The 24,054-nt window shown below is 40.4% G+C and overlaps 1 protein-coding gene across 1 annotated transcript; it reads right to left on the bottom strand.

The window, feature by feature from the left end:
* On the bottom strand, positions 1–7,716 carry alg13 (ALG13 UDP-N-acetylglucosaminyltransferase subunit). The gene is given in 25 exon segments (XM_046295685.1): positions 1–487; positions 489–571; positions 775–928; positions 1,531–1,571; positions 1,668–1,787; positions 1,871–2,048; positions 2,280–2,351; positions 2,567–2,622; positions 2,881–2,916; positions 3,014–3,158; positions 3,261–3,417; positions 3,505–3,594; positions 3,828–4,059; positions 4,191–4,306; positions 4,540–4,640; positions 4,752–4,816; positions 5,042–5,150; positions 5,285–5,363; positions 5,548–5,716; positions 5,889–5,970; positions 6,335–6,407; positions 6,565–6,611; positions 6,717–6,767; positions 7,007–7,090; positions 7,436–7,716. Coding segments are annotated over 25 exon segments (2,643 nt in total). The 5' UTR covers positions 7,556–7,716; the 3' UTR covers positions 1–304.
* Positions 7,717–24,054: the final 16,338 nt, after the last annotated feature.

Raw genomic sequence — 24,054 nt, 5'->3', positions numbered from 1 at the left:
TTCTGGGAAACATAGATTTTTTTTTAATTAAGCAACAAACAAAAAAATATTAACATAAACATCCCTGAACAATGTGGGGATGGAACCGTGGCTGTGTCTGAAATTACACCCCATTCCCAACGTAGTGCACTACTTTTTACCAGCCCTATGGATGCCATTTCAGACACAGCCACTGACTAGCAAAGTGCAACAGAGGAACAATGGAATAAACTTGACACAAATTAACATTTACAGGCATAGGGTGAATGTGAGTGGGTGAATAGTAGAGGGATCCTGCCTCCCTCCCCGCATCCCCAGTGCTTGGTTACATGCTGGGAGGGATAAAGTGCCCTTGGTGTGTGGGTGCAGTGACATAGTTGACTGGGTGATTGGAGGGGCAGTAGGATGCAAGCACACGGGGTTGGGCAGGGCCTGAGTTCCAGGGTGTGAGGTAGTGGTAGGTGGCAGAAAGCATCGGAACATAAGGCTCGTAGGTGTGGAGGGGGGGGTTGGCTGCACTGGTCCTGAACCAAGGGGTAGAACACTATGCCTGGGGCTCCTGCTGAGGGAGGGTCCATGACCAGGGGGTTGCCTGGTAGGGAGGAAAAGGTTGGGGGTGAGGACAAATGTGAGATTAAGAAAAAAATAAAAAATAATTTATGGATCACAGAGTCACGTTTGATACTTGAGGTCTTAACATCCTCGTGACAAAATCTGACACTGAAGTCAGATCTTATTCAATGCAGATGTGCCATTTCATAATGCAGAGGTTTGAGGCAGAGGGGTGGCACTGACCGTTGGCAGGAATGTCTCCCTGGCCATCAGGCCCAGTTCTCCCAGGCTCTGGGTAGGACTGGGAGACTGTGTGATCAGAGGGAGGGGAGGCAGTGGGCTGCTGATACACCTGCTGCATCTGCACCACGGATTGCCAGTAGCTCTGCTGGTACCACTGTTTCAACACAGAAATATAGGCACAATGTTTTCATTCAAAAGACATGTCTTGTCTCATGACTAGTTACCCATACTACACTGAAAAAATATAAAAATGCAACAGTGTTGGTACCATGTTTCATGACCAGAAATAAAAGATCCCAGAAGTTTTCCATAAGCACAAAAACGAGATCCTGAGGCCCATTTTATTTAAGGTATGTGTAACCAACATAAAAAAATATCAGTATTCCCAGTCATGGTGAAAATCATAGATTTGGGCATAATGAGTTTATTTCAATTGACCAATTTCCTCAAATGAGCTGTAACTCAATGAAAATCAATAAAATTGTTGCATGTTGAGTTTATATTTTTGTACAGTAAATGATACAGGGCCCTCCAACCCTGTTCCTGGAGAGCTACCCTGTAGGTTCACTCCAACCTGATACAGTTTACTAACCAGATAATTATTAGTCAGGTGTGCTAGATTAGGGTTGGAGAAAAAAAAATTATAGGACCAGGGTTGGACAACCCTGCTATCTATATTCGGCCGTCATTGTGAATAAGAATTTGTTAACCGACTTGCCTAGTTAAATAAATATTAATTTGATCCCCTTTACTTACTTGGACTCCTAAATTAAAGTAATATTGGATGACCTTGCAATCTATAAAAAGAAAAACATTTAGTTACAATTACTGTCACAAATTCAACCATTAGAAGTTTACAACTTGAACAAAAGTTATGGGGCAGCGTTTCTGACCTCGTGGAAGGTCATTGCCGTTGGGGTCATAGGAGTATGGTGGAGGGGGTGAGGCGCTGACTGCTTCCCCCATGTCATTCACAAACCAGGGAGAGGAAGGAGGAAACGGCATGGATAAAACTAAAAACAAGCCAAATAGATATCCGTTAGACAACTCATAACCAACTCATTATGTCCAACCATAACTTATATAGAGCGGGTACCTGGTCTGCCCATAGTGTGTGGGGGCATGGGAGCCCCCTCTGGATGGCTTGAGGGTGGAGCCATTGGTGCTGGGGGGATCTGAGAGCTGCTAGCGGAAGAGGAGTTGGTGGTGAAGATAGCTGCTGGAGCTGTGCTTACAGCCTGTGAAGAGGTGATAACTGCAGACTTCACCACCACCTGAGGAAACAAAACATTAAATAACCCGCAGACTACAACACAGACAATTCATGCTTAAATTCAATGTCATGTTTAAAAAATAATAATTTAAGAATAGTTTTGCCTAATCCAAAGACGTACATTCCACAGTTTATAAAAATGTTTTAAAGCAGCTGCGTATAAATTAAACACTTGTTCTCCCGCCAAAATGTGACAACAGTTCTGTAAAGCGGATGGTGAGGGATCCAGTACCTGCTGTGAGTAGCTGTAGGTAGCTACACCCTCTTGTGGCGAGCCGGCACGAGATCCTCCCTCTTCAATGGTCTAGAAAGGCAGGCAAAAAAACAAATACATGTAAAGACAGGAACGCAGTCAAAACAGATCAGCCCCAATAAGCACATTAATTGGAAATTACACAATACATATCATCCCACGTGTGAAATGAACTTTTATTAACCTTAGTTTCAACCCCCACAAAGTGAAGGGCAATTTGAGGAGATATATATGGGCATATTGAGTACAATGGATATTTTGAGTACCAGGTTGGCAGTGGACTCTGCCGCAGCATACATAGACGGGCTCTGGAACCCTGGGTCTGCAAGATGAAGAGACTTCAAAAGATAATTGTGCACTTTTATCCACATTGTACAAGGGGTCTCCATATCATGAGCCTTTACTGCTGCCAAATTGCATAAGTTGGGAAATGGAATAGCCTAATCTGTCTCTATATAACCAGTTAAAATAATGCATCTACAGATCATAATGAAAATGGTGAACAAGGACAGTCCTACCAATTCTTCCTACGGGCTCCAAGTACTTCATGGAAATCTCCACAGCAGGTGAAGTCACTCACCTTGAGCAGTATAGATGTACTCCTCCGAATATTCACCTGAGACAGATAAACAGATTTTCTCCATTCACATTCAAATCCGGTTTCAAGTTGAACAAATACATTTGATCAAGACAGCGTCACCGGACAGGCCTACCCTGGTCGCCACCATTGCTCCTCTCATCAGCGTCCTCCTCTGATGAGTTCATGGCCTGTTTGCCAGACATGGGAATGGGGCTCAGGCCCCGCTGCATCCAGTAGGTAGGGGGTGCTGGAACCATGGGGTTTGCTACAGCCTGTCCCTAAAGAGAAGGTTACAAAGCAGACAGCAGGTTGACTGTGGAATACGCATGCTCCCAACTATCGAAGTCCGAAACCTGAGGGCTTATGTGCTACTTCGTTACCGGCAAGGGAGGGAAAGGGGTCTCATCTCCCTCCTCAATCTCGTAGAAGGTGATTGTTCCTTCCATGTCCTGTGCCTCCTCGTCAGCCTCGGGGACATAGCTGAACTGGCACTCTTTGTTGACAGCATGCATCTGGCGCCTGCTTCGGCTGCAAGAGCTCAAGTGAATACACATACATTTATAACCACAAACACTCAGTCACTGTTCAGCATTGCTTAGGAGATGATTAAAAGAAGTCTATTACCGTGACCTGAATGAGTAGTTGTCGAAGCTCTGGTAGCAGCGTTTTCCTGGGTGAGGGTAGTATGCTGCCTCTGGCCCAATAAAGTGATGCCTGTTCAAGAAAGACTAAACGTTTGAACAGAACCCAGATTGGCAACATCATTCAGTAGATACCAAAATTAGATAAATCAATGGTAAGGAACATGGCCTTATTTCCCAAAAAGCGTATATAGAATCAAAATAAGTAATGGTGCACTACAGGAACTTTCAATTGTGTATAACAGCAGCCGTGTGAATGAGTTCTCAAACCTGCTGTTTTACTATTTAAGTAGCAAGCACACAGACCTGGGTGGGCCATATCCTCGCGGGGGCCTAGGTGGAGGATGTGGGTGATACTGTTCATAGGGCAGTGTCCCTGGGTGTGGTGCGGGGGCATACATGCCAGGGGCACGCCCAGGGGGTATGCTGCCAGGGCCTGGCCGAAAGCGGGGAGGCTGGGATCGATTGTAAGTCACCATCAGCATCTCCTTCCCTCTGGGCTTCTTAAAGAAGCGCCGCCGGCCTCTCACCTCGGAGTCTGGGGGAGGGGAGAAGAGATAACACACAAAGTTGTACAAGTCAACTTTAATGGTCTGAAGCCAATACATGTCACTGCTATTAGAAGTTCATTAGCTAAAACCATCTATAAAGGTTAAAGGGTATACAGACCCATCTCTCCAGGATACTGCTCAGGCCTGCTATATGATGGTCCCTTGCGGCTTGGGGTGATGTTCCAGGCTGGGACAGGGTTCACAGGCTTCAAGTTAGTCAGAGACACAAGATGTCTGAAAGTGGTGGGGTAGAGAGAAGTCTCAAATCAAATATTAAAAACAGCACTGTGACGAAGGTAATTCACCATATATACACTATACTGTATGACTGACAATAGGATGATGCAAGGCCATTGGCAATCATTCATGTACCAGAATACTAAAATAAGCACACATTGATGAGTGCTGTGCAGTAGTGCCTGTTTGTAAGTCAATTTGGGGTGTTTTAAAAGAGACAGGTATCTCACTTTTCTCCAAGCTCTTCGATGAACACTGTCACAGCGCTGGGGTGAGTGCCCACCTCCTGAATGAAGGCATTGTAATACTTCCCTTTGGGGTCGAGACGAACCTGCATAGGAGACATGGGCTAACCTTACGGTCATGGAGTATGTTCGGGGGAGTACGTTCTGCACAAAAAAAACTCACTAAGAATCTTAAATGAGTGGATAAATTAGATTACCTGACACTTATCTCCCAAGAAGTACTGTCTTCCAGCAAACACCATGTAATCAGTCTTCTGCATTTCTGTTTCAGAGACAATAAATTATATGCCATTCCAGAATGCCCAATTATACGTGAAAAAAAGTGGTATGAGCATATCAACCCCATGTGAATATTCAGCACAGATAAGTTCTGCACTGCATGGATCTTGAAACATGTTCTTTATAACTAAAGTTTGTCACCTTAACAGTTCCACTTTATCACAAGCATTCCAACTCAAGTTATCCCAAAAGGGGCAACATGGCATACCTTTGCGACTGTCATGCCATACATCGAACTCTACATTTCTGTACATCTCAGAATCCAGTGCTTTGAGCACCTTATACGGGAGAGAAAGTTTTGCTGGTCCATCTGGAGTCTTGGGAAGAGAAAGAGAGGAGAGACTGTATGTGCTCCTAGAATCTAGTCTGTCTATCTCAGTAATGTTATAAACTACAACACCTCAAGAGGTGGTAACCAGACCGCTTTCTAAAACATAGAAAACATTGTCACCTTTGCTTCCTCTGCTCCAGGCCTGGCTTTGTCCTCTGTGAGATTGTACCCATTGTACCCATTGAGCTCCCAATCGTCCCTACAAGAATAAACAATTATACTTGACAAAAATTGCAAGTAAAAATTAAAATTCACAATGACTATTCCAATATATAGATGCAGGGGCAATTTATACATACTGTAGGTAACTGGAAGACCATAAGGCAGGTTTAGTCAGGAGGACTTTCTGTAATTCAAAAGGATTGTGCAGAACAAGACTTCACCTCTGAGCCTGACCCCTGTCCTCAGGGGTGTCATAGCCTGCATCCTCACTGCACACTGATAGGCTGTTCCTATAGCGACGACCTCCTCCACGGAACCCCTCCAAAGCTCCCTGCAACTCCCCCTCCTCAACACCAAGGACTTGCGTGTACAGCAGTTCATACAACAGAGCTGGATTCAATTGAAAAAATGAAAAGAAAGTACACTTCCTTTAGACCACACATGGAACTATTGCTCATTACAATTTTGACTGACTACAATCAATGAGTAGCTAGTTATAAGACTTAAGAGTGAAGACATCCACTGGTTCCTCAGAATTCTGATGGACTGTGAGAGTACTGACCCTGACACAGCGCTGCATCGATTGGGTAGCTCCTGGGATACACAATGTCATAGTGGCCATTGTTGGAGCAACACAGCAAAATCTGTAATACAGTCAAGAGGAGTGTAATGCATTTTATCCCCATCACTCGTTTAACCATTCAATGGTGAAAATGATAGACGCAAATTGTCTACATAGAGATGGAAGCAAGAAAAGATAGAAGCTGGTAAACTGAAAATGTAGAAGTATTGGACTTTTTGAAATGACGGTATTCTTCAAAGGATCAAATGAGAGCAGCACCATCTAGCGGACAAACCGAAGTCTCACACGGCATCTCACCTTTCACACACCTGCTTTAATTAGCAATGTGATTCAGTTTTTCCTGGTAATTACTTCACTAGTAAGGCATTTGAGATGCTTCAGGGCCTGGGTTCAAGTGGGCTGTGCTGAACCACACACATTCTTACCTTCTCCACATACTCTTTCTCAGTTATCTCAGTTGGTGGCTTCCCAGGGTACCTGTATATGAGGAAGCACCGCCTTCCACACAGTGAAAATGTGAGAACATACTCATTTCAGGTTCCATAAAAAGCACCAAAAAAATGCAATTCACAAATCTCATTTTACAATGTCCTGTCAGCCAACAAAGGTAGTACAACCTGGGGGTGTATAACTCAATACATTGTGGAGCACGTACCTGTACAACAACGACAATGCCTTTATCTCAACTTGTCCAGCAGTTTCCTTTAGAAAAATATATTTAAAGGGTATGACCCTTTTCATACAGTCCATGGTCTGAATCTGAACCATGTATTGTGCAATGAACTTGTATAGTAGTTTTAAACATACCGTAGGGTCCTCCAGACGTTCCAGATACTTCTCAAATGACCCTTCAACAAACTGAGAGAAAGCATGTAATTTAGCAGAAGCCCTTATCCAGCGCGACTTAAGAGTATAGTGAGTGCATACATTTTCGTACTGGTCTCAACCCACAACCCTGGCTTTGCAAGTACTATGTGCTACCAACTAAGCCACAGCCCAGGCCTACTGATAAAGCATGTCACGATAATGTAATTAAATACTGATTTTTTTTAAATAGACTTGCTCTGTACTGTGATTACATTGTGTTTGCAACTTACAGGTTCAAAATCGCATCGGTTTGCCCTCATGAAGGTGACACAATCTTTCCTTATCTTTTGTTGAAAATTCTGTGAGTAATAAAGCTTGAGAAAAGGAAAGAAATGCCGGTACATTATTACCACATGTTTTTGTATTTGGTCACTTCGCGCCCTGTGAAGCATTATTGTGTGCATTCCATGTTTCAACTCTGGCCACTTCATCAGTATCAATAATTTAGCCGTCAACCTAATGAACCCATGAGTTCCCAAACGACACATTCCAACAAACAAAAAAATACAACTTTTCTATTTTCACACCATGAATTCAGTCGAAGTTAAGAACAGTAATATTTTCTCTTTATTTTCAAAACATTGGACGTGAAATGCAATGCAATTGTTGTTGTTTTTTAAAATTGTACAGTAACGTTTGCGAAATTGGCTTTAGCCTACCTGCTCAGAGACAGCTCGAAATAGACAGGACGCGTCTCTTGCCATCATTTTCCGGTAGAGACCGATGCTGGCTAGATACTCGTCCATGTTGACAAAATACTTCTTCAGAGCTTTCTGCATCTTTTTAAAGAGATTGAAAATAAAAAACGATAGCTATGCAAAGCTTCATAACTTCACGCGTAGACGATAAAGAACACGACGGTCGAAAGTTTCCTTTCGAATCGCAATAAGAAAACAGCTGCTACAAATGAGCCTGATTGCCGAGGTCATTTCGCCGTCACTCGGCCAAACCGTTGAAAAACGTATTTAACATTCTTGTATTTGATTGGTTACACTAATCTTTTTAATATATATATATATATATATATATATACTTTATCATCGAAATAGTACCCTACATTCAATTATGATTGCCCATTGTGTCTATATACTTGTAGTCTCCCATGAGTAAAAAAGAAAAGGCTACTCCACAGTAGGAAGAGAATTATGAACCTGATTTAGAGAAAACACAATTGTAAACTATTTGTACATGTTGTCAAACTGGCAACATGTGGCTGCGGTACAACAAAGTAAAGCAAAGTTTTCTTGATTTAATCACTAGTCAAGGTAAATTTGAAGAACAACAGTTTACAGTCTGAAAACAATATGATGTCACATTAGACAGTGTCTTGCCTCAAATGTATTTCCCTTCCTTCTCCCCCCCCCCCTCTCTAATTCATTTTTTCCCGCCTTGGATTGGAACCTACAGCACCCATCTGGAATGGAGACAGATTATAGGCTACATCAATATTGTGAGTTAAAAATGTTGTTGCCTACTGTTAATAATACAGTGCATTCGGAGAGTATTCAGACCCCTTGACTTTTTCCACATTTTGTTATGTTACAGCCTTAATCTAAAATGGATTGAATTGTTTTTCCCCTCATCAATCTACACACAATACCCCATAATGACAAAGCAAAATCAGGTGTTTAGACATTTGTTCAAATGTATACAACCCCCCCCCCCCCCTGAAATATCACATTAACATAAGTATTCAGACCCTATACTCAGTACTTTGTTGAAGCACCTTTGGCAGTGATTACATCCTTGAGTCTTCTTGGGTATCTCACACCTGTATTTGGGGAGTTTCACCCATTCTTCGCTGCAGATCCTTTCAAGCTCTGTCAGGTTGGATGGGGAGTGTCGCTTAACAGCTATTTCCAGGTCTCTCCAGGGACGTTCGATCGGGCTCAAGTCCGTGCTCTGGCTGGGCCACTCAAGGACATTCAGAGACGTGTCCCAAAGCCACTTCTGCGTGTTCTTGGCTGTGTGCTTAAGGGTCGTTGTCCTGTTGGAAGGTAATATCAGGAAGTGGTTTGGGACCGCTGTCGCTGGGAGACTAGAATTGTTGAAGACGCATTTGGTGCATAGATGCATATGGAGTGGCGTGGGTGTGAATAACTAGGTATAGTTATATAGGGAAAATAATGGATAACCCAACCAGTTCTTTGTGAGCTGAGTTTTCCCATCTATTACGTTACCTAGGATTCTGTCCGCCACAGCCCATCGGTCTACAGGTAGAGAGCACTGACAGAAAAAGACATTGAAAAGTTTCAAAGGGTAACAGCTGAGATGGATAAGGTCTGAGATGCCCCCGGACACTGAGACTTCCTTAAGAGCATGAAAATGTGTACCTCTCGGGCTGCTGCGATGTGATCGTTGCTGCGGTGTGGAGGTGAAAACCTAAAGGTGTATAATGTTATAAAGGGATTCTGTATGGAGATATGAAAAAAGAGAGTATTATTCCCGAATATGCTGTTAAATAGAACATTAGCGTGGATATTCAAACCCCTGTATGAATAAAACACTGGTGTAGGGGGAGGAATTTGTGATGTAACATAAGTGTATAATGGGTTACTAGAGATAAAGTACCATAATATCAAATCAAATCCAATTTTATTTGTCACATACACATGGTTAGCAGATGTTAGTGCGAGTGTAGCGAAATGCTTGTGCTTCTAGTTCCGACAATGCAGTAATAACCAACAAGTAATCTAGCTAACAAATCCAAAACTACTACCTTATAGACACAAGTGTAAGGGGATAAAGAATATGTACATAAAGATATATGAATGAGTGATGGGACAGAGCGGCATAGGCAAGATACAGTAGATGGTATTGAGTGCAGTATATACATATGAGATGAGTATGTAAACAAGTGGCATAGTTAAAGTGGCTAGTTATACATGTATTACATAAGGATGCAGTAGATGATATAGAGTACAGTATATACGTATACATATGAGATGAATAATGTAGGGAACATTATATTAGGTAGCATGGAGTATAATGTGTTATTATGGCGATCTGTGTTATTATGGCGATCTGATGAAGTAAGACGAGAAAAATAATAATAATATCACGAGTGGTGACAAAGTATTCTGAGGATTGTTCAGAGTGGTCCCTTTACGGATAATTTCTATGATAAGGTTAAAGCATTGTACGGGACTTGACTTACCCCTAACCAATAAAACTATAAATAGAACCAATGAATGTTGAACATGGTTGTCTGTTAACTAAACATAAGGCTACAATTTATTGTACTCCTGATGTAGTTTTTATTGATATCCCAAACGATGAGATATTAAACCAATGAGTAAGCAGGCAAATTGAACCACTCCCCCAGGAGGAGTGGGGGTCTGACACTGCCTCCCAGTTTATTTTGTCTCAGGCGCCAGAAATATTATTGATAGAACATTCCAATGACAGTGGACTGATAGGCAGTGCTAGCCCAGTTATAATAACTGTTTATCTCTCCCCTTCTGAATTGACCAATGAATTTGATAAATTTGGCACGTTACATATTAATCTTTTAATTATTTATTTTTTAAAACATTTAATAAGTGTGAAGCAGAAAGTGAATATCCAACAAAAATTTGAAATAAATATATTGAGTAACGGATCTCGTCCTCCTCTTCTGAGGAAGAGTAGCGTGAAGGATCGGAGGACCAAAACACAGCGTGGTAAGTGTTCATGATGAAATATTTAATGAATCACACTGAACACTGAAAATACAAAAACAATAAAGTGAACGAACTGAAACCGAAACAGTCCTGTCTGGCAGCGACATACACAAAGACAGAAAATAAACACCCACGAAACCCAGGTGGAAAAAGGCTACCTAAGTATGATTCTCAATCAGAGACAACTAACGACACCTGCCTCTGATTGAGAACCATACTAGGCAGAACACAAAAACCAACATAGACTGCCCACCCCAACTCACGCCCTGACCATACTAAAACAAAGACAAAACAAATGAACTAAGGTCAGAATCAGAACGTGACACATGTAATATTTGTGTTGTGGAGAAATGACCAGGCAGGAGATGGGACAGATAGTTTTAGTTTAGTCCAAACCCCTCGTGCTCTACAGTTCTCGGCACCCTAGTGCGAATGTGCATTTCCTATTAGGTGTAGTAACGTAGCACTGCCGTAATACATTACTGCTTAGTAACAGATTAGTAACTAATATAAACAGATGTAGATCCCAGATACTACAACACATTGTTAGAGTAGGCAAACATTTTAACAATGCCTTCCAATATGGAGCAAGTTATCATGTTTGTTTTGCTTTGTTTTAAACCTTGCAATAGGGGTAAAGCAGAACATTGTTTGAGAGTGATCCGTGTGTATTAGGAGTAGCGATTGAGAATTGTCACGCCTTGGTCAATGTATTTTGTGTTTTTGTTATATGTTTGGGTAGGCCAGGGTGTGACATGGGTTTATATGTTGTGTTTCGTATTGGGGTTTTATTAGCATTGGGATTGTGTATGATTAGGGGTGTGTCTAGTTAGGCTTGGCTGCCTGAGGCGGTTCTCAATTGGAGTCAGGCGATTCTCGTTGTCTCGGATTGGGAACCGTATTTAGGTAGCCTGAGTTCGCTTTGTATTTTGTGGGTGTTTGTACCTATCTCTGTGTTGTAGTCACCAGATAGGCTATAATTAGTTTCACGTTTCGTTTGTTGTTTTCGTATTTCAGTTATTTCATGTACCTCATATTTTTCATTAAAGTCCTGAGTAACCTACACGCTGCATTTCGGTCCGACTCTCTTCATTCAACAGACGAACCCTGTTACAAGAATGTTTTTTTCCTACTGGAAAGAGTAGAAGGGTCTTAGTTGAAGGAAACAGATTATGGAGACTAGTGAAAGTAACAAAGTGAATGGTTATTGGCTTTCAGATAGCATTCTAATAATGCAATATTTTAGTAATTTGAAGAAGATTGAGCATTCTACAGTTGAAGTCGGATGTTTACATGCACTTAGGTTGGAGTCATTAAAACTCTTTTTTTCAACCACTCCACAAATTTCTTGTTACCAACCGAATGTTTTGGCAAGTCAGTTCGGACATCTACTTTGTGCATGACACAAGTTATTTTTCCAACAATTGTTTACAGACAGATTATTTCACTTATAATTCACTGTTTCACAATTTCAGTGGGTCAAACGTTTACATACACTAAATTGACTGTGCCTTTACACAGCTTGGAAAATTCCAGAAAATTATGTCATGGCTTTATAAGCTTCTGATAGGCTAATTGACATAATTTGAGCCAATTGGAGGTGTACCTGTGAATCTATTTCAAGGCCTACCTTCAAACTCAGTGCCTCTTTGTTTGACATCATGGGAAAATCAAAAGAAATCAGCCAAGACCTCAGAAAATAATTGTAGATGTCCACAAGTCTGGTTCATCCTTGGGAGCAGGTACCACATTCATCTGTAAAAACAATAGTACGCAAATATAAACACCATGGACCATGCAGCTGTCATACCCCTCAGGAAGGAGACGCGTTCTGTCTCCTAGAGATGAACGTACTTTGGTGCAAAAAGTGCAAATCAATCTCAGAACAACAGCAAAGGACCTTGTGAAGATGCTGGAGGAAACTGGTACAAAAGTATCTATATCCACAGTAAAATGAGTCCTATATCGACATAACCGCTCAGCAAGGAAGAAGCCACTGCCATAAAAAAGCCAGACTACGGTTTGAAACTGCACATGGGGACAAAGATCGTACTTTTTGGAGAAATGTCCTCTGGTCTGCTGAAACAAAATAGAACTGTTTGGCCATAATGACCATCGTTATGTTTAGAGGAAAAAGGGGGAGTCTTGCAAGTCGAAGAACACCATCCCAACCGTGAAGCACGGGGGTGGCAGCATCATGTTGTGGGGATGCTTTGCTGCAGGAGGGCCTGGTGCATTTCACAAAATAAATGGCATGAGGAAGGAAAATGATGTGGATATATTGAAGCAACATCTCAAGACATCAGTCAGAAAGTTAAAGCTTGGTTGCAAATGGGTCTTCAAAATGGACAATGACCCCAAGCATACTTCCAAAGTTGTGGCAAAATAGCTTAAGGACAACAAAGTCAAGGTATTGGAGTGGCTATCACAAAGCCCTGACCTCAATCCCATAGAAAATATGTGGGCAGAACTGAAAAAGCATGTACGAGCAAGAAGGCCTACAAACCAGACTCAGTTACACCAACTCTGTCAGGAGGAATGGGCTAAAATTCACCCAACTTATTGTGGGAAGCTTGTGGAAGGCTACCTGAAACATTTGACCCAAGTTAAACAATTTAAAGGCAATTAATAAGGTATTTCTGTTCTGTCATTATGGGTTACTGTGTGTAGATTGATGAGGAAAATGTTTTATTTAATCAATTTTGGAACAAGGCTGTATCATAACAAAATGTGGAAAAAGTGAAGGGTTCTGAGTACTTTACGAATGCACTGTATGTATAAAATATTAATAGATCATTGTATCCTACCAGTGTTTAGGCCTTAGGCCTTAGATTGCGTGTTTAACTGGTGGTTAAAGCCACAATCCTGAGTTTGTGTGTCAACCCAATGGCAGCCCCACCACTTCATTTGGTAGCCTAATGCCGAGGGATGGGGCTGGGTATCACTTAGCCTAAACATCAGATTGTTAACATGGTTATTCCATGGATTTTCAGTCCGACCGAAGTCGCCCTAAAAAAAGATGGCTAAAATGATATTTACACTTACTTCACTGGTTGCACATGCTGTTGGTCCTTTTGCCGGTAGGAAGTGGAGATATGGTGTCTTCAGCAAGTATTCACACCCCTTGACTTTTCCCACATTTTGTTGTGTTACAGCCTGAATTTAAAATGGATTAAATTGAGATTTTGTGTCACTGATCTACAGACAATACCCATGATGTCAACATGGAATTATTTAAAAATGAAAAGTTGATAAGTATTCAACCTCTTTATTATGGCAAGCCTAAATCTGTTAAAGAGTAAAAATGTAGTTCCATGGACTCTGTGTGCAATAACATTGTTTAACATGATTTTTAAATGACTACCTCATCTCTGTACCCCACACATACAATTATCTCTGTAAGGTCCCTCAGTCCAGCAGTGAATGTCAAGTACAGATTCAACCACAAAGACCAGGGAGGTTTTACGATGGTTCGCAAAGAAGGGCACCCATTGGTAGATGGGTAAAGAAGCAGACATTGAATATTCCTTTGAGCATGGTGCAGTTATAATTTACATTTTGGATGGTGTATCAATACACACAGTCACGACAAAGATACAGGCACTGAAGGAAACCACTCAGGGATTTCACTGTGCAGTCACCACCATGCGTCATAATATGAAGAGTGGTACTCAGTTATGTGTTATGTTGGATTTGTCCCAAACATAACTCTTTTATTCAGGACAAAAAAGTTAATTTCTTTGCCACATTTGCTGCAAAGAACAAATGTGTCAAATTCACCATTGGCCTCATGCATAATGTTATTGGTATGCTTGTCATCAGCAAGGACTAAGGAGTATAAAAATGAACTAAATTGTGCTAAGCACAGGCACAACCATAGAGGAGAACCAGGTTCAGTCTTCTTTACAACAGACACTGGGAGACAAATTCACCTTTCAGCCGGACAATAATCTCAAACACAAGGACAAATCTACACTGGAGTTGCTTACCAAGATGACATTGAATATTCCTGGGTGGCCTAGTTACAGTTTTGATTTAAATTGTCTCGAAAATCTATGGCAAGACTTGAAAATGGCTTTCTAGCAATGATCAACAACCAACTTGACAGAGCTTGAAAATAAAATAAAAAAACAATAATGTGCAAATATTATACAATTCAGGTGTGCAAAGCTCCTAGAGACTTACCCAGAAAGACTCACAACTGTAACCAATTTGTAAGTCGCTCTGGATAAGAGCGTCTGCTAAATGACTTAAATGTAAATGTAATGTAAATGTAATCACCACCAAAGGTGTTTCTAACATATATTATCTCAAGGGAGTGAATACTTATCTAATCAAGATGTATTAGTGTATCATCTTTCAAATTTTCTTTTATAAATGTTAGATCCCCCCCCCCCCCCCATTTTTACATTCCAGAGTATTTTGTGTAGATTGTTGACAAAAATTACAATTACATCCATTTTAATACCACTTTGTAACACAACACAATTTGGAAAAACTCAAGGGGTGTGAATACTTTCTGAAGGCACTGTAGGTTATCCACAGGAAAGGGTTGTTTCCCTGAATTTTTGAGACTCCTGTAGGTTCTGTCGGCTGTATTTTCAATGCTGTGATGCATTGCATGTGATTCACAATATGTTAACTATAGCTGAATGCAGGTAACCAGGTAAGCAGCTGGAAGTAATAATAATAATAATATATGCCATTTAGTTCGGTCTGTGGTTTGATTGGGTTTGGCCATATTGTGCAAGTGTTTGTCACGTGCGAATTGTATCAGTATTGAAAATAAAAATGGAAATACCAACCGATGTACAAACCAGCATACTGAATGTCGGGTTGATAACACATCCATGTGGATATTTTGTATCGGATTACCTCCGACATAGGGACAAAAGCAGCGGCCGACAGGTAAAGTAAGTTGAAATTAAGTTTGTTCGACATGTAATTTGGAATGGGAATGTTCTGGAATGCTGAGCCTACATGTTAGAAACTAATGTGTAATTATTTCACTCTCAGATTCTAAAAGAGGCTAGGTGTCACTCAAATTCAAATCACTGGACAATCAAATTACTGAAATTCTTCACAGTGCTCTGGGTGCAAGGACAGACAGTACAGGTATTTTGAAGATATACATTGATTGTTTACAAAGACTGAAATTACAATAAAAACAAGCAATTGAGTAATACAACCTCATATTTTGGATTATTATAAAGATAAAACAAGTGTACTATGGTTACTAAACTCAGATTGTATGCCTTTTTCGTTTTCATGAATTTCCTTCACCTTAAGATGGAAGATCATTGATCATTGAAAAGAAAGCAGTGTCAATACAACACCGTCTTGAGACGATTAAGGCAAATTAAGGCCTACAAATTTAGCCAACAAACATTAACATGCATCTAAAAGGGACTTACTAAAAGTTTTTGGAATTAGCTTATAACATAGGCTTTTGTTTTTGTAAGGGGCTACCTTAGGGGACGGAAGCTGCATTAGATAAGAACAGAGAACGAATACAGGCAAAGAGAATGAGAGAGTAAGATGATCTGCAGAATATTTAGGTTGGTGCCTGTAGTTAAAAGCAGAGCCATTAATTAAACTTGTTTGTGTACCATATATCAAGTACTAATTTGTGTGCTTCATCATACTTAGCAATATTAAAAGGGAGCTGAGAAGGCTCATTAAAGATCAAACATTTTTATTTTAAAGGTTCTTACAAAATATAGTTTGTAATTATTGTGTTTATTATGGGACCTACATTGCAGACCAATTTACTGTGCTGCATGAATTTGTTTTACATGAGTTAAAGGGCTCAAAATATGGCTTATTAACAACTGCTAGCTAATTAAAGGCAACAAGCTGATGAGAATGAAAGGCAAAATATTGTGTTTTGTACAGTCCTTTGAACTGCAACTTCTGAATACCTCACAAACTTTATGTGGCCTCCATACACATTATTCAGCTTAAAAATGTTCAGGCCTAAATCCTGTTTTGCGCAAGTGATTTTTTTAGAACATGGCTCCCTTTTATCAAAACCAAAATACTTTGGATATACATTATGTTTGAACTTTCATAAAAAATAATCACTTTTTAAACAATGTTATAATGTCTGCCGTGGCCAGTCTGTGACAGTTTTGTTTTTGCTGGGTCATTGGGTCCATCCAAAGCATAGTGGATTGCTGTGTGAAGATTGTGTCGCCAGTAAATATAGTTTGATGTTCATTTAACAGAACATTAGAATCACTGTCAATATGTTTTATTTTGAGTTGAAGTAGCGCTTTTTGTAAGTTTGTGTTAAATAATATGTTATTAGAAAGAGACCGTGAAAATTAGAATAATAATAGGTGGTAGTTGCTTGAAATTTCCACACGGTGGCGGGAAAGCTCAAGACAACCTCGAAGTGCGTCTCGTGAGGAGTTCAGCATCCTTTTCGCGGGCTCGTCCGTTTTTTTTTTCTTAGGGAACGCCATACGGTTTTAAAAAACGGACATTTTGAGAAAGGTGCAACATTTTGCACTCGTAAAAATGTAACCCAGAAATCAATTGTTACTGAAATCCAGTGAAAACCTCATCTAAATGTACAACGTAAGTATGTTTTACATTTGTGTGTGTATTGCCCTAATTATACACAATGTAGGCCTATTGCCAGAGAACTGATTTGTTTGGCCTACTGCTGTAAAAACCGTTGAGGAAATTAATGTATAGCCTACATTTTTTTTGAAAAACGTTATTAGTGTTATACTTTATATTTAAATGTAGCAGTCATTGGTGACTATCCCCCCCACATAAAAAAACAACAAAAAAAACAACAACTGTGAGGACACTAATAACACAAATCTTGTAGCATAGCCTACTGGTCAAAGGAGCATGTGTTCCAAGAATTTGGATTAATGGTAGTTTTCTGTACTTCCACGACGTATTTCTTTCATAAACGTGGTCTCTTATTAAGCATTAGGTTAGGCATTGGGCTATGCATACATCCGTCTCTCGATTCCAAAAAAACAGGCCTTGTTGAGAGTGAATTGCCTAATCTTTTTTCTTCTTCTTCTGTGCCATGATAATGAACATCTGGCAACAAGGTGCTCAAATTGAAAGAGAAAAGAAAATGAGGGAGGGAAAAAAAGCTCAATAAAACTTATGCCCCTTATTTTTTATGACTTTAATATTGAGCCGTTCTATTTGAATATAGCCTATAGCGCTTCATATTCCTAAAAAAAAAGGATTTCATGATGAAGTACAGTTAAACTGTGGTATAGACCAGTGCATTTCCTTTTATCAAATAATTATTTTTGCTTAATTAAAACTCATGCTTTGATGTCGAGGTAAAAGGCTTAATCAGTCTGATTATGAGGTTAAATGGTTTGTTTGTGAATTCAATTGTACGAGTATCAAGATGGTTTGGTTCTCTTATGCACATAGTATGCATACTTGGTAAATATAATAAAGAGCAAAATAATTTTTGGAAAATATTTTACCATCTGAAAGAGGTTGATTAAAAACCATTCACAAATTAAAGCTTTTTCCAGCCCTTTATCTGGTACTGCAATGAGAGGTGCTTGTGACTGTATTTATTAAAACTACTTAAATGTAGACTATGTTAATGGGGCCGGCTGTTCTCTATTGAAGACGTTTCAAATCAAAGCTTTTCAGATGCAACTGTGTTTCTGATATACTTTAGGTGAACAGCAGCCTTCCAGTGCATTTCCATGTAAGACAATCATTCGGATAGCCACGCTAGCTTCACCCTCGTGAGTGCTAGCAAGCAGGCTAGGTAGGTAGTGCTTAGGTATCAACAGCCAATCCAGTAGGGGATGGAAGCTATAGTGAGCTTCCATTGGTCAATAGCATCGCAAATAGGGGATTTGAATAAAGTTCCGCTTTCCCCAACTTTGGTCCCACCCTGTTCTGCTCCCTCGTCCATGCTCTCATCGCCCAATGGTCTCTCCATCCACTTCACTTTCATCCATTGGAAATGAATGGGGCTCTGTTTCATTGCCCTCATTGAGTTGTGCACTGTTAGTTTTGGAGAAGTTGGGAGGGGTACGACCCAGTACATCACCGGGGCCATGCTTCCTGCCAACCAGGACGTCTATGCCAGGCGGTGTCAGAGGAAGGTCCTAAAAAGTGTCAAAGACTCCGGCCACCCTAGTCATCTACTGTTCTCTCTGTTACCGCACGGCAAGCGGTACCGGAGCGCCAAGTCTAGGTCCATGAGGCTTCTAAACAGCTACTGCCAAGCCATAAGACTCCTGAACATCTAATCAAATGGCTACCCAGACTATTTGCATTTCCCCCTCCCCCTTTCTGTTATTATCTCTTTATATCCCTCTCGCTGTTGTTATTTTACTGCTGCCCTTTAATTATTTGTAACTTTTATAACATTGTTTTTAAAGGTATTTGTCTTAAAACTGCATTGTTGGTTAAGTGCTTGTAAGTAAGCATTTCACTGTAAGGTGACACCTGTTGTATTCGGCGCATGTGACAAATACAATTTGATTTGATCTGCTACCTGTGCCCTTTGAAAAGTAGCTCACTTTGACAACAAAATAAAATCCAAATTGAGGTTGCAATATTCCCCAAATTGTATCCTGAACTGTAGCCTATATAAAAACTTAGCGTAGGATCTTCCATAAAATATGTCTACATTATACGGTTGTTTCTTTTTCCTGTGGCAAACTTACAGATTACATTAATCTTACTGTATTTGTGAACTCAAGTCAATTGTAGCATATTAGTTGGATAACTGAATTATTCTTTCGGCAGCTCCAACACTTTTCCCCAGATTCCCACATTGGTATGCAGCTTCACCATCCCCTCGGCGAGGGAAGTGTGATTGAATTGCACGGGGCCGCGGTGTGATGCTGTGTATTTGCCTAAAAGCCGTACCCGACACAAGCATCATGGTACTTTCTTGTGTTCCCCTACCCCCTTATCTAATGGATAGTGAAACACTCCAAGACTCAATTCTTTTAATGAAAATACTGCATTAATTTTATTTTGTGGCATTTCATTGTAATTCAAGAGATGTTTTTAATCTTCAGATTGCCTCCGTACAACAAGCCATCTAAAAAATGTTTGGCAACCGCCCATCTTTTTCTCTCAGTCAACTGCTCCCTTTATTGAATAGGCCTACAGTAAAGTACACTGTTTAAAATAGGAAGGAGAGTATTTGAAGATACATCATTAAGTTGTCTTTAGTCGCAATATAGTTTTTCTAGTTTATCTTTAATTATAGTATACATTTTAGGCTGGGAGGCCTACACTCCAACCTTGTTAAACATTATGATACACCGCCTGTAAAAGGAAAAAATAAATTGAGCACACTTGATTTGAAGGAATGAACATCTCTTGGCTAAATAGGCAGTGCATCTCCCACAGTGAAAAAGAAACACCTCAAAATCACTGCATCATTGGAGCCCCGTGTCTGATCATTGATCCCTGACAATGACAATATTTTAACTTATACTGTAGGCAGAGCATGGACGTTCATTAGTGCTCTTATTCTCAGTCCAGAGGTCTCGTATAGAAACTCAGAGTGAATTCTACAGGTGATATGTGAGATTGTTACACAAATTATTCTATTGGATATGATAGGCCTAATTGAACCACAGTGATGTATGCTGGTTGACTTGAGCCTAAAGGGTGCTGTGGAGAGAGCGCAGCCTGACCGGCAATCCAACACTCTCTCTGCTCAGAATCACTCTAGACAGTGGTCTTTCAAGCACTCTGCGTTTATTTCACCTTTTGACATCAGACACACTAGAACCACTCCATGCTCTCCAATGGAGGGGAATTAATAATTTAGAGAACAAACATCTCTTAGCCAAAGTGAAAACCTTTATTTCCACCTCAGAAGTAAATAAAATGACAGTGAGGGGTTGTATTGTATTTGAAATAGTTTTCATTGCATAAAAGAAAAGTAGAATATTGCTGAAAGAAAAAAAGTGTGGCATAAAAAGAACACTCGGTTTTTGATGGGCAGTTTTAATCAGCATGAAATATTCACATTCGCTGAAGTACGGCAGGAAGTTTTTTTAAAACTTTTACAAACAGGTTTTCCCACGCATGCATAGTTCTGGGGGTGGCACCGAGTGTGCCGGTTTGTTGGTTTTAGATGGTGTCACAAGGCAGTGAAGAGAATAAATTGTACATATATTAAAAATACATTCTTGACAAAACAAAAGGATGTTTTTAGCTAGCTTTTTTTGAATTATTTACATCCACAAGCACACACACACACACACACACACACACACACACACACACACACACACACACACACACACACACACACACACACACACACACACACACACACACACACACACACACACACACACACACACACACACACACACACACACACACACACACACACTATAATCCCAGGCACAGTTCGCCGAGCTGACATTCTCACAGCTATCCCCTCCCTCTCTCTGTCTTCTCACACACATACCCACTGAGTGTTCTGTATTTATATCACACTCAATGTGTTCATTCTTTTTTACAATAATAGCTACTGGAACTTGCAGTATCCATGTTTGTCCATTTCGGGAAATGCTGTTCGCTTGGCATTTTCTCACAGACTGTACAAACTTATTTTAGGCAAATTCATCATAGCCAACACAATTTAGCAGCCTTTCAATGTGCACTGGTGACATGTGTTCATATTGCTTTTATCCGGTCCCCAACTCTTTGCTGAACAGTCCCATTCCCTTTCTGGCTAGTGAATTTCTTAACAGATGCCAGTTGCGTTCTTCTTTACAAACGTGTGGTTTAACGGAATTGTATTGGCATTTACACAGCCACTCAATGACTTTTCACTTTAAATGTAAATGTATGTCGAACAACAACCAATGATTGCAAAGTTAAACAAGGACTACTTTTAACAATTTCCACAGAAAATGTTACTAAGATAAATGTACTTGAAGAACAGTGCAGTGCAAAGTTTGGTAACAGAATGATGGTTCATGCTGTTGCTGCCGTCGTTCTGTTACCAAACGTTGCATCCGCACTGTTCTTCAAGTAAATGTGTTTTTGTAAAATGTTCAATGGAAATTGTTAAAAGTTGTCCTTGTGCATAGAGTTGTATGGTGTGTTTGACTTCGCAATCATTGTTTTCCGTTTGACATATACATTTTAAAGTGAAAAATCTGAGTCTCAACATCATTCTATTTCCGTGGAATTGCCCATGTACAAAAGGAATGAGCTGAAGCACTAAGGCCAGAGAAATGAACAATTAAACTGAAGCCACTTTGATTTTAGAGAAAGAAGTGTGACATAGACAGACATAGAGATGCAAGCTTCAATAGTACCGTAAAAAGATACATTCACATTTGTTTTGAGATGAAAAGAAAACAAGGACTTCATCATGTGTTTCACACTGCATTCATTTTCATTTCAAGTACACGCTGCATTTGCCCTACATAAAATAACCATTGTACTATGCAAGCAGATGGTGTTGACAATGTTGAAAGACATTATTACACAGAAAATACATGTAATATACTGTACATATAATGAAAACACACATGTACGTGTTCTATATCCACTCAAGAGGAAGATCAGCATGGAGAGGATGTCAGCATTTCCAGAGCTAAGCCAGAGCCTGTGGAGTAGGCTGTGGAGAGCAGGGCATCGTGGGTAATTAGCAGAGATAACAAAGGAGCAGGTCAGTGAGACATGGTGTAATATATTGTTGGGCCTGGGACAGGCATGTGCCCCACAGTTCTATCCCATTATTAATGGATGACCTTTGCAGATATTTAGTGGTCGCCGAGCAAAATTAACATCTCCCTTTGTTGGTGTCATTTCCCCAAAAATGATTGAGCTGGTTGATAAAGTTGGAATATTCATTTTTTTCATGAGAGCCTTTATCGAAAGGAAAGAAAAGTAGAACAAAATGTGTTGTTTTACTTCCTGGATTTGCCACTTGTGCTGGCACTGTCCTATAGGACAATAGTGTAGCTTACAGGTGAAGGCAATGGCAAAATAAACTCCAGTTCGTTGGCCCTGCCTAGCGACTCCTCTGTTATTGTTGTTGTTGTGTTGTTTATGGAGAGTAAATGATTCTGGCTGTATAAACAAAATGTTCATAGCTACGGATTGTCTCCAGAACTGGCCAGACACCATTTGCTCATATCCACTTCAAAAGGCTGAAAAAAAAGCTCTCTCCACGTGGTTTACTACAGAGTCTTGTTAAGGGAATGTGTACAGTAAAATGGCACTTCAAAGGTGCACCACTGCTGACTGTCTTGAAAGCGGCAGGATTGTTTTGAGTTTTACTGCCCTGTTGTAGGTTATTAATCCTCAGCGCACCTCACTAAATCTTAATTAGTCTGATGATAAAAAAAGAAGAAAAAGCTAAACAAGATCACAAGGGGCACTCTCGTCAAGAAACCTGCCAAATTATTCCCTGTTAAACGCTCATGCAGTGTAGTTTAGCACTCCGTTCCTTTACTTACTGGCTGCACTTGGACTTCTGTGGTTCAGCTCTACTATAGAGGCTGCTGAGGGGAGGACGGGCTCATAATAATGGCTGGAATGGAGTCAATGGAATCAAATCCAAAAAATCTAATCAAATGTATTTATATAGCCCGTCGTACATCAGCTGATATCTCAAAGTGCTGTACAGAAACCCAGGCTAAAACCCCAAACCGCAAGCAATGCAGGTGTTGAAGCACGTTGGCTAGGAAAAACTCCCTAGAAAGGCCAAAACCTAGGAAGAAACCTAGAGAGGAACCAGGCTATGAGGGGTGGCCAGTCCTTTTCTGGCTGTGCCGGGTGGAGATTATAACAAAATATGGCTAAGATGTTCAAATGTTCATAAATGACCAGCATGGTCAAATAATAGTAATCACAGTGAACAGGTCAGGGTTTCATAGCCGCAGGCAGAACAGTTCAAACTGGAGCAGCAGCACGGCCAGGTGGACTGGGTACAAAAAGTAGTCATCATACCAGGTAGTCCTGAGGCATGGTCCTAGGGCTCAGGTCCTCCGAGAGAATGGTATCAAACACATGAAAACCAGATGTTTTATGAGTTCGATACCATTCCATTGATTCCATTCCAGCCATTACTATGAGCCTGTCCTCCCCAATTAAGGTGCCACCAACCTCCTGTGATGAAAATAGACTCACCTTGGTTCCCACTCTCCAACTGGGACAGAATATGTCAAATCCCTGCTTTTTGACTTATGATCATGTATAACGCTAAAACTTACATCTGAGACTTTTTTGTACTCCTGGCATGCCCTTTTAAATCCACTTCCTTCTTCTATTATCTAGAAGAAGGAAGTCATCTGAATAAACTAAGGACAATATTTTGTCATGGGTTTGGCACCGTGCTAAAAATAGGAGACAGAGGCACTTATTGGAGGCACAGCGTCTGCTCCTCGTTTTGTCATCAAACGCTTGTTTTGGAAAGCCCCACCCCATCCACTCCCATACTCCAGTCAAAGGGATGGTGTGGACGTAGTCAAAGCAGAAACTGAGCATCCAAGAACAATAGCCTGGAATATGTACACCTCCTCAAATGGCCCTAAAGATAACATGTCATTGCATTGGGTGCCCTGCACTGTTTTCTTGAGCACCGGTCACAAAGATGATGACTGAGTTGTAAC

Source organism: Oncorhynchus gorbuscha, linkage group LG02 (assembly GCF_021184085.1).
Source record: "Oncorhynchus gorbuscha isolate QuinsamMale2020 ecotype Even-year linkage group LG02, OgorEven_v1.0, whole genome shotgun sequence".
NCBI lineage: Eukaryota > Metazoa > Chordata > Actinopteri > Salmoniformes > Salmonidae > Oncorhynchus > Oncorhynchus gorbuscha.
The sequence above is the reverse complement of the archived record's forward strand: the minus strand, read 5'-3'. Positions and strand labels throughout refer to the sequence as shown.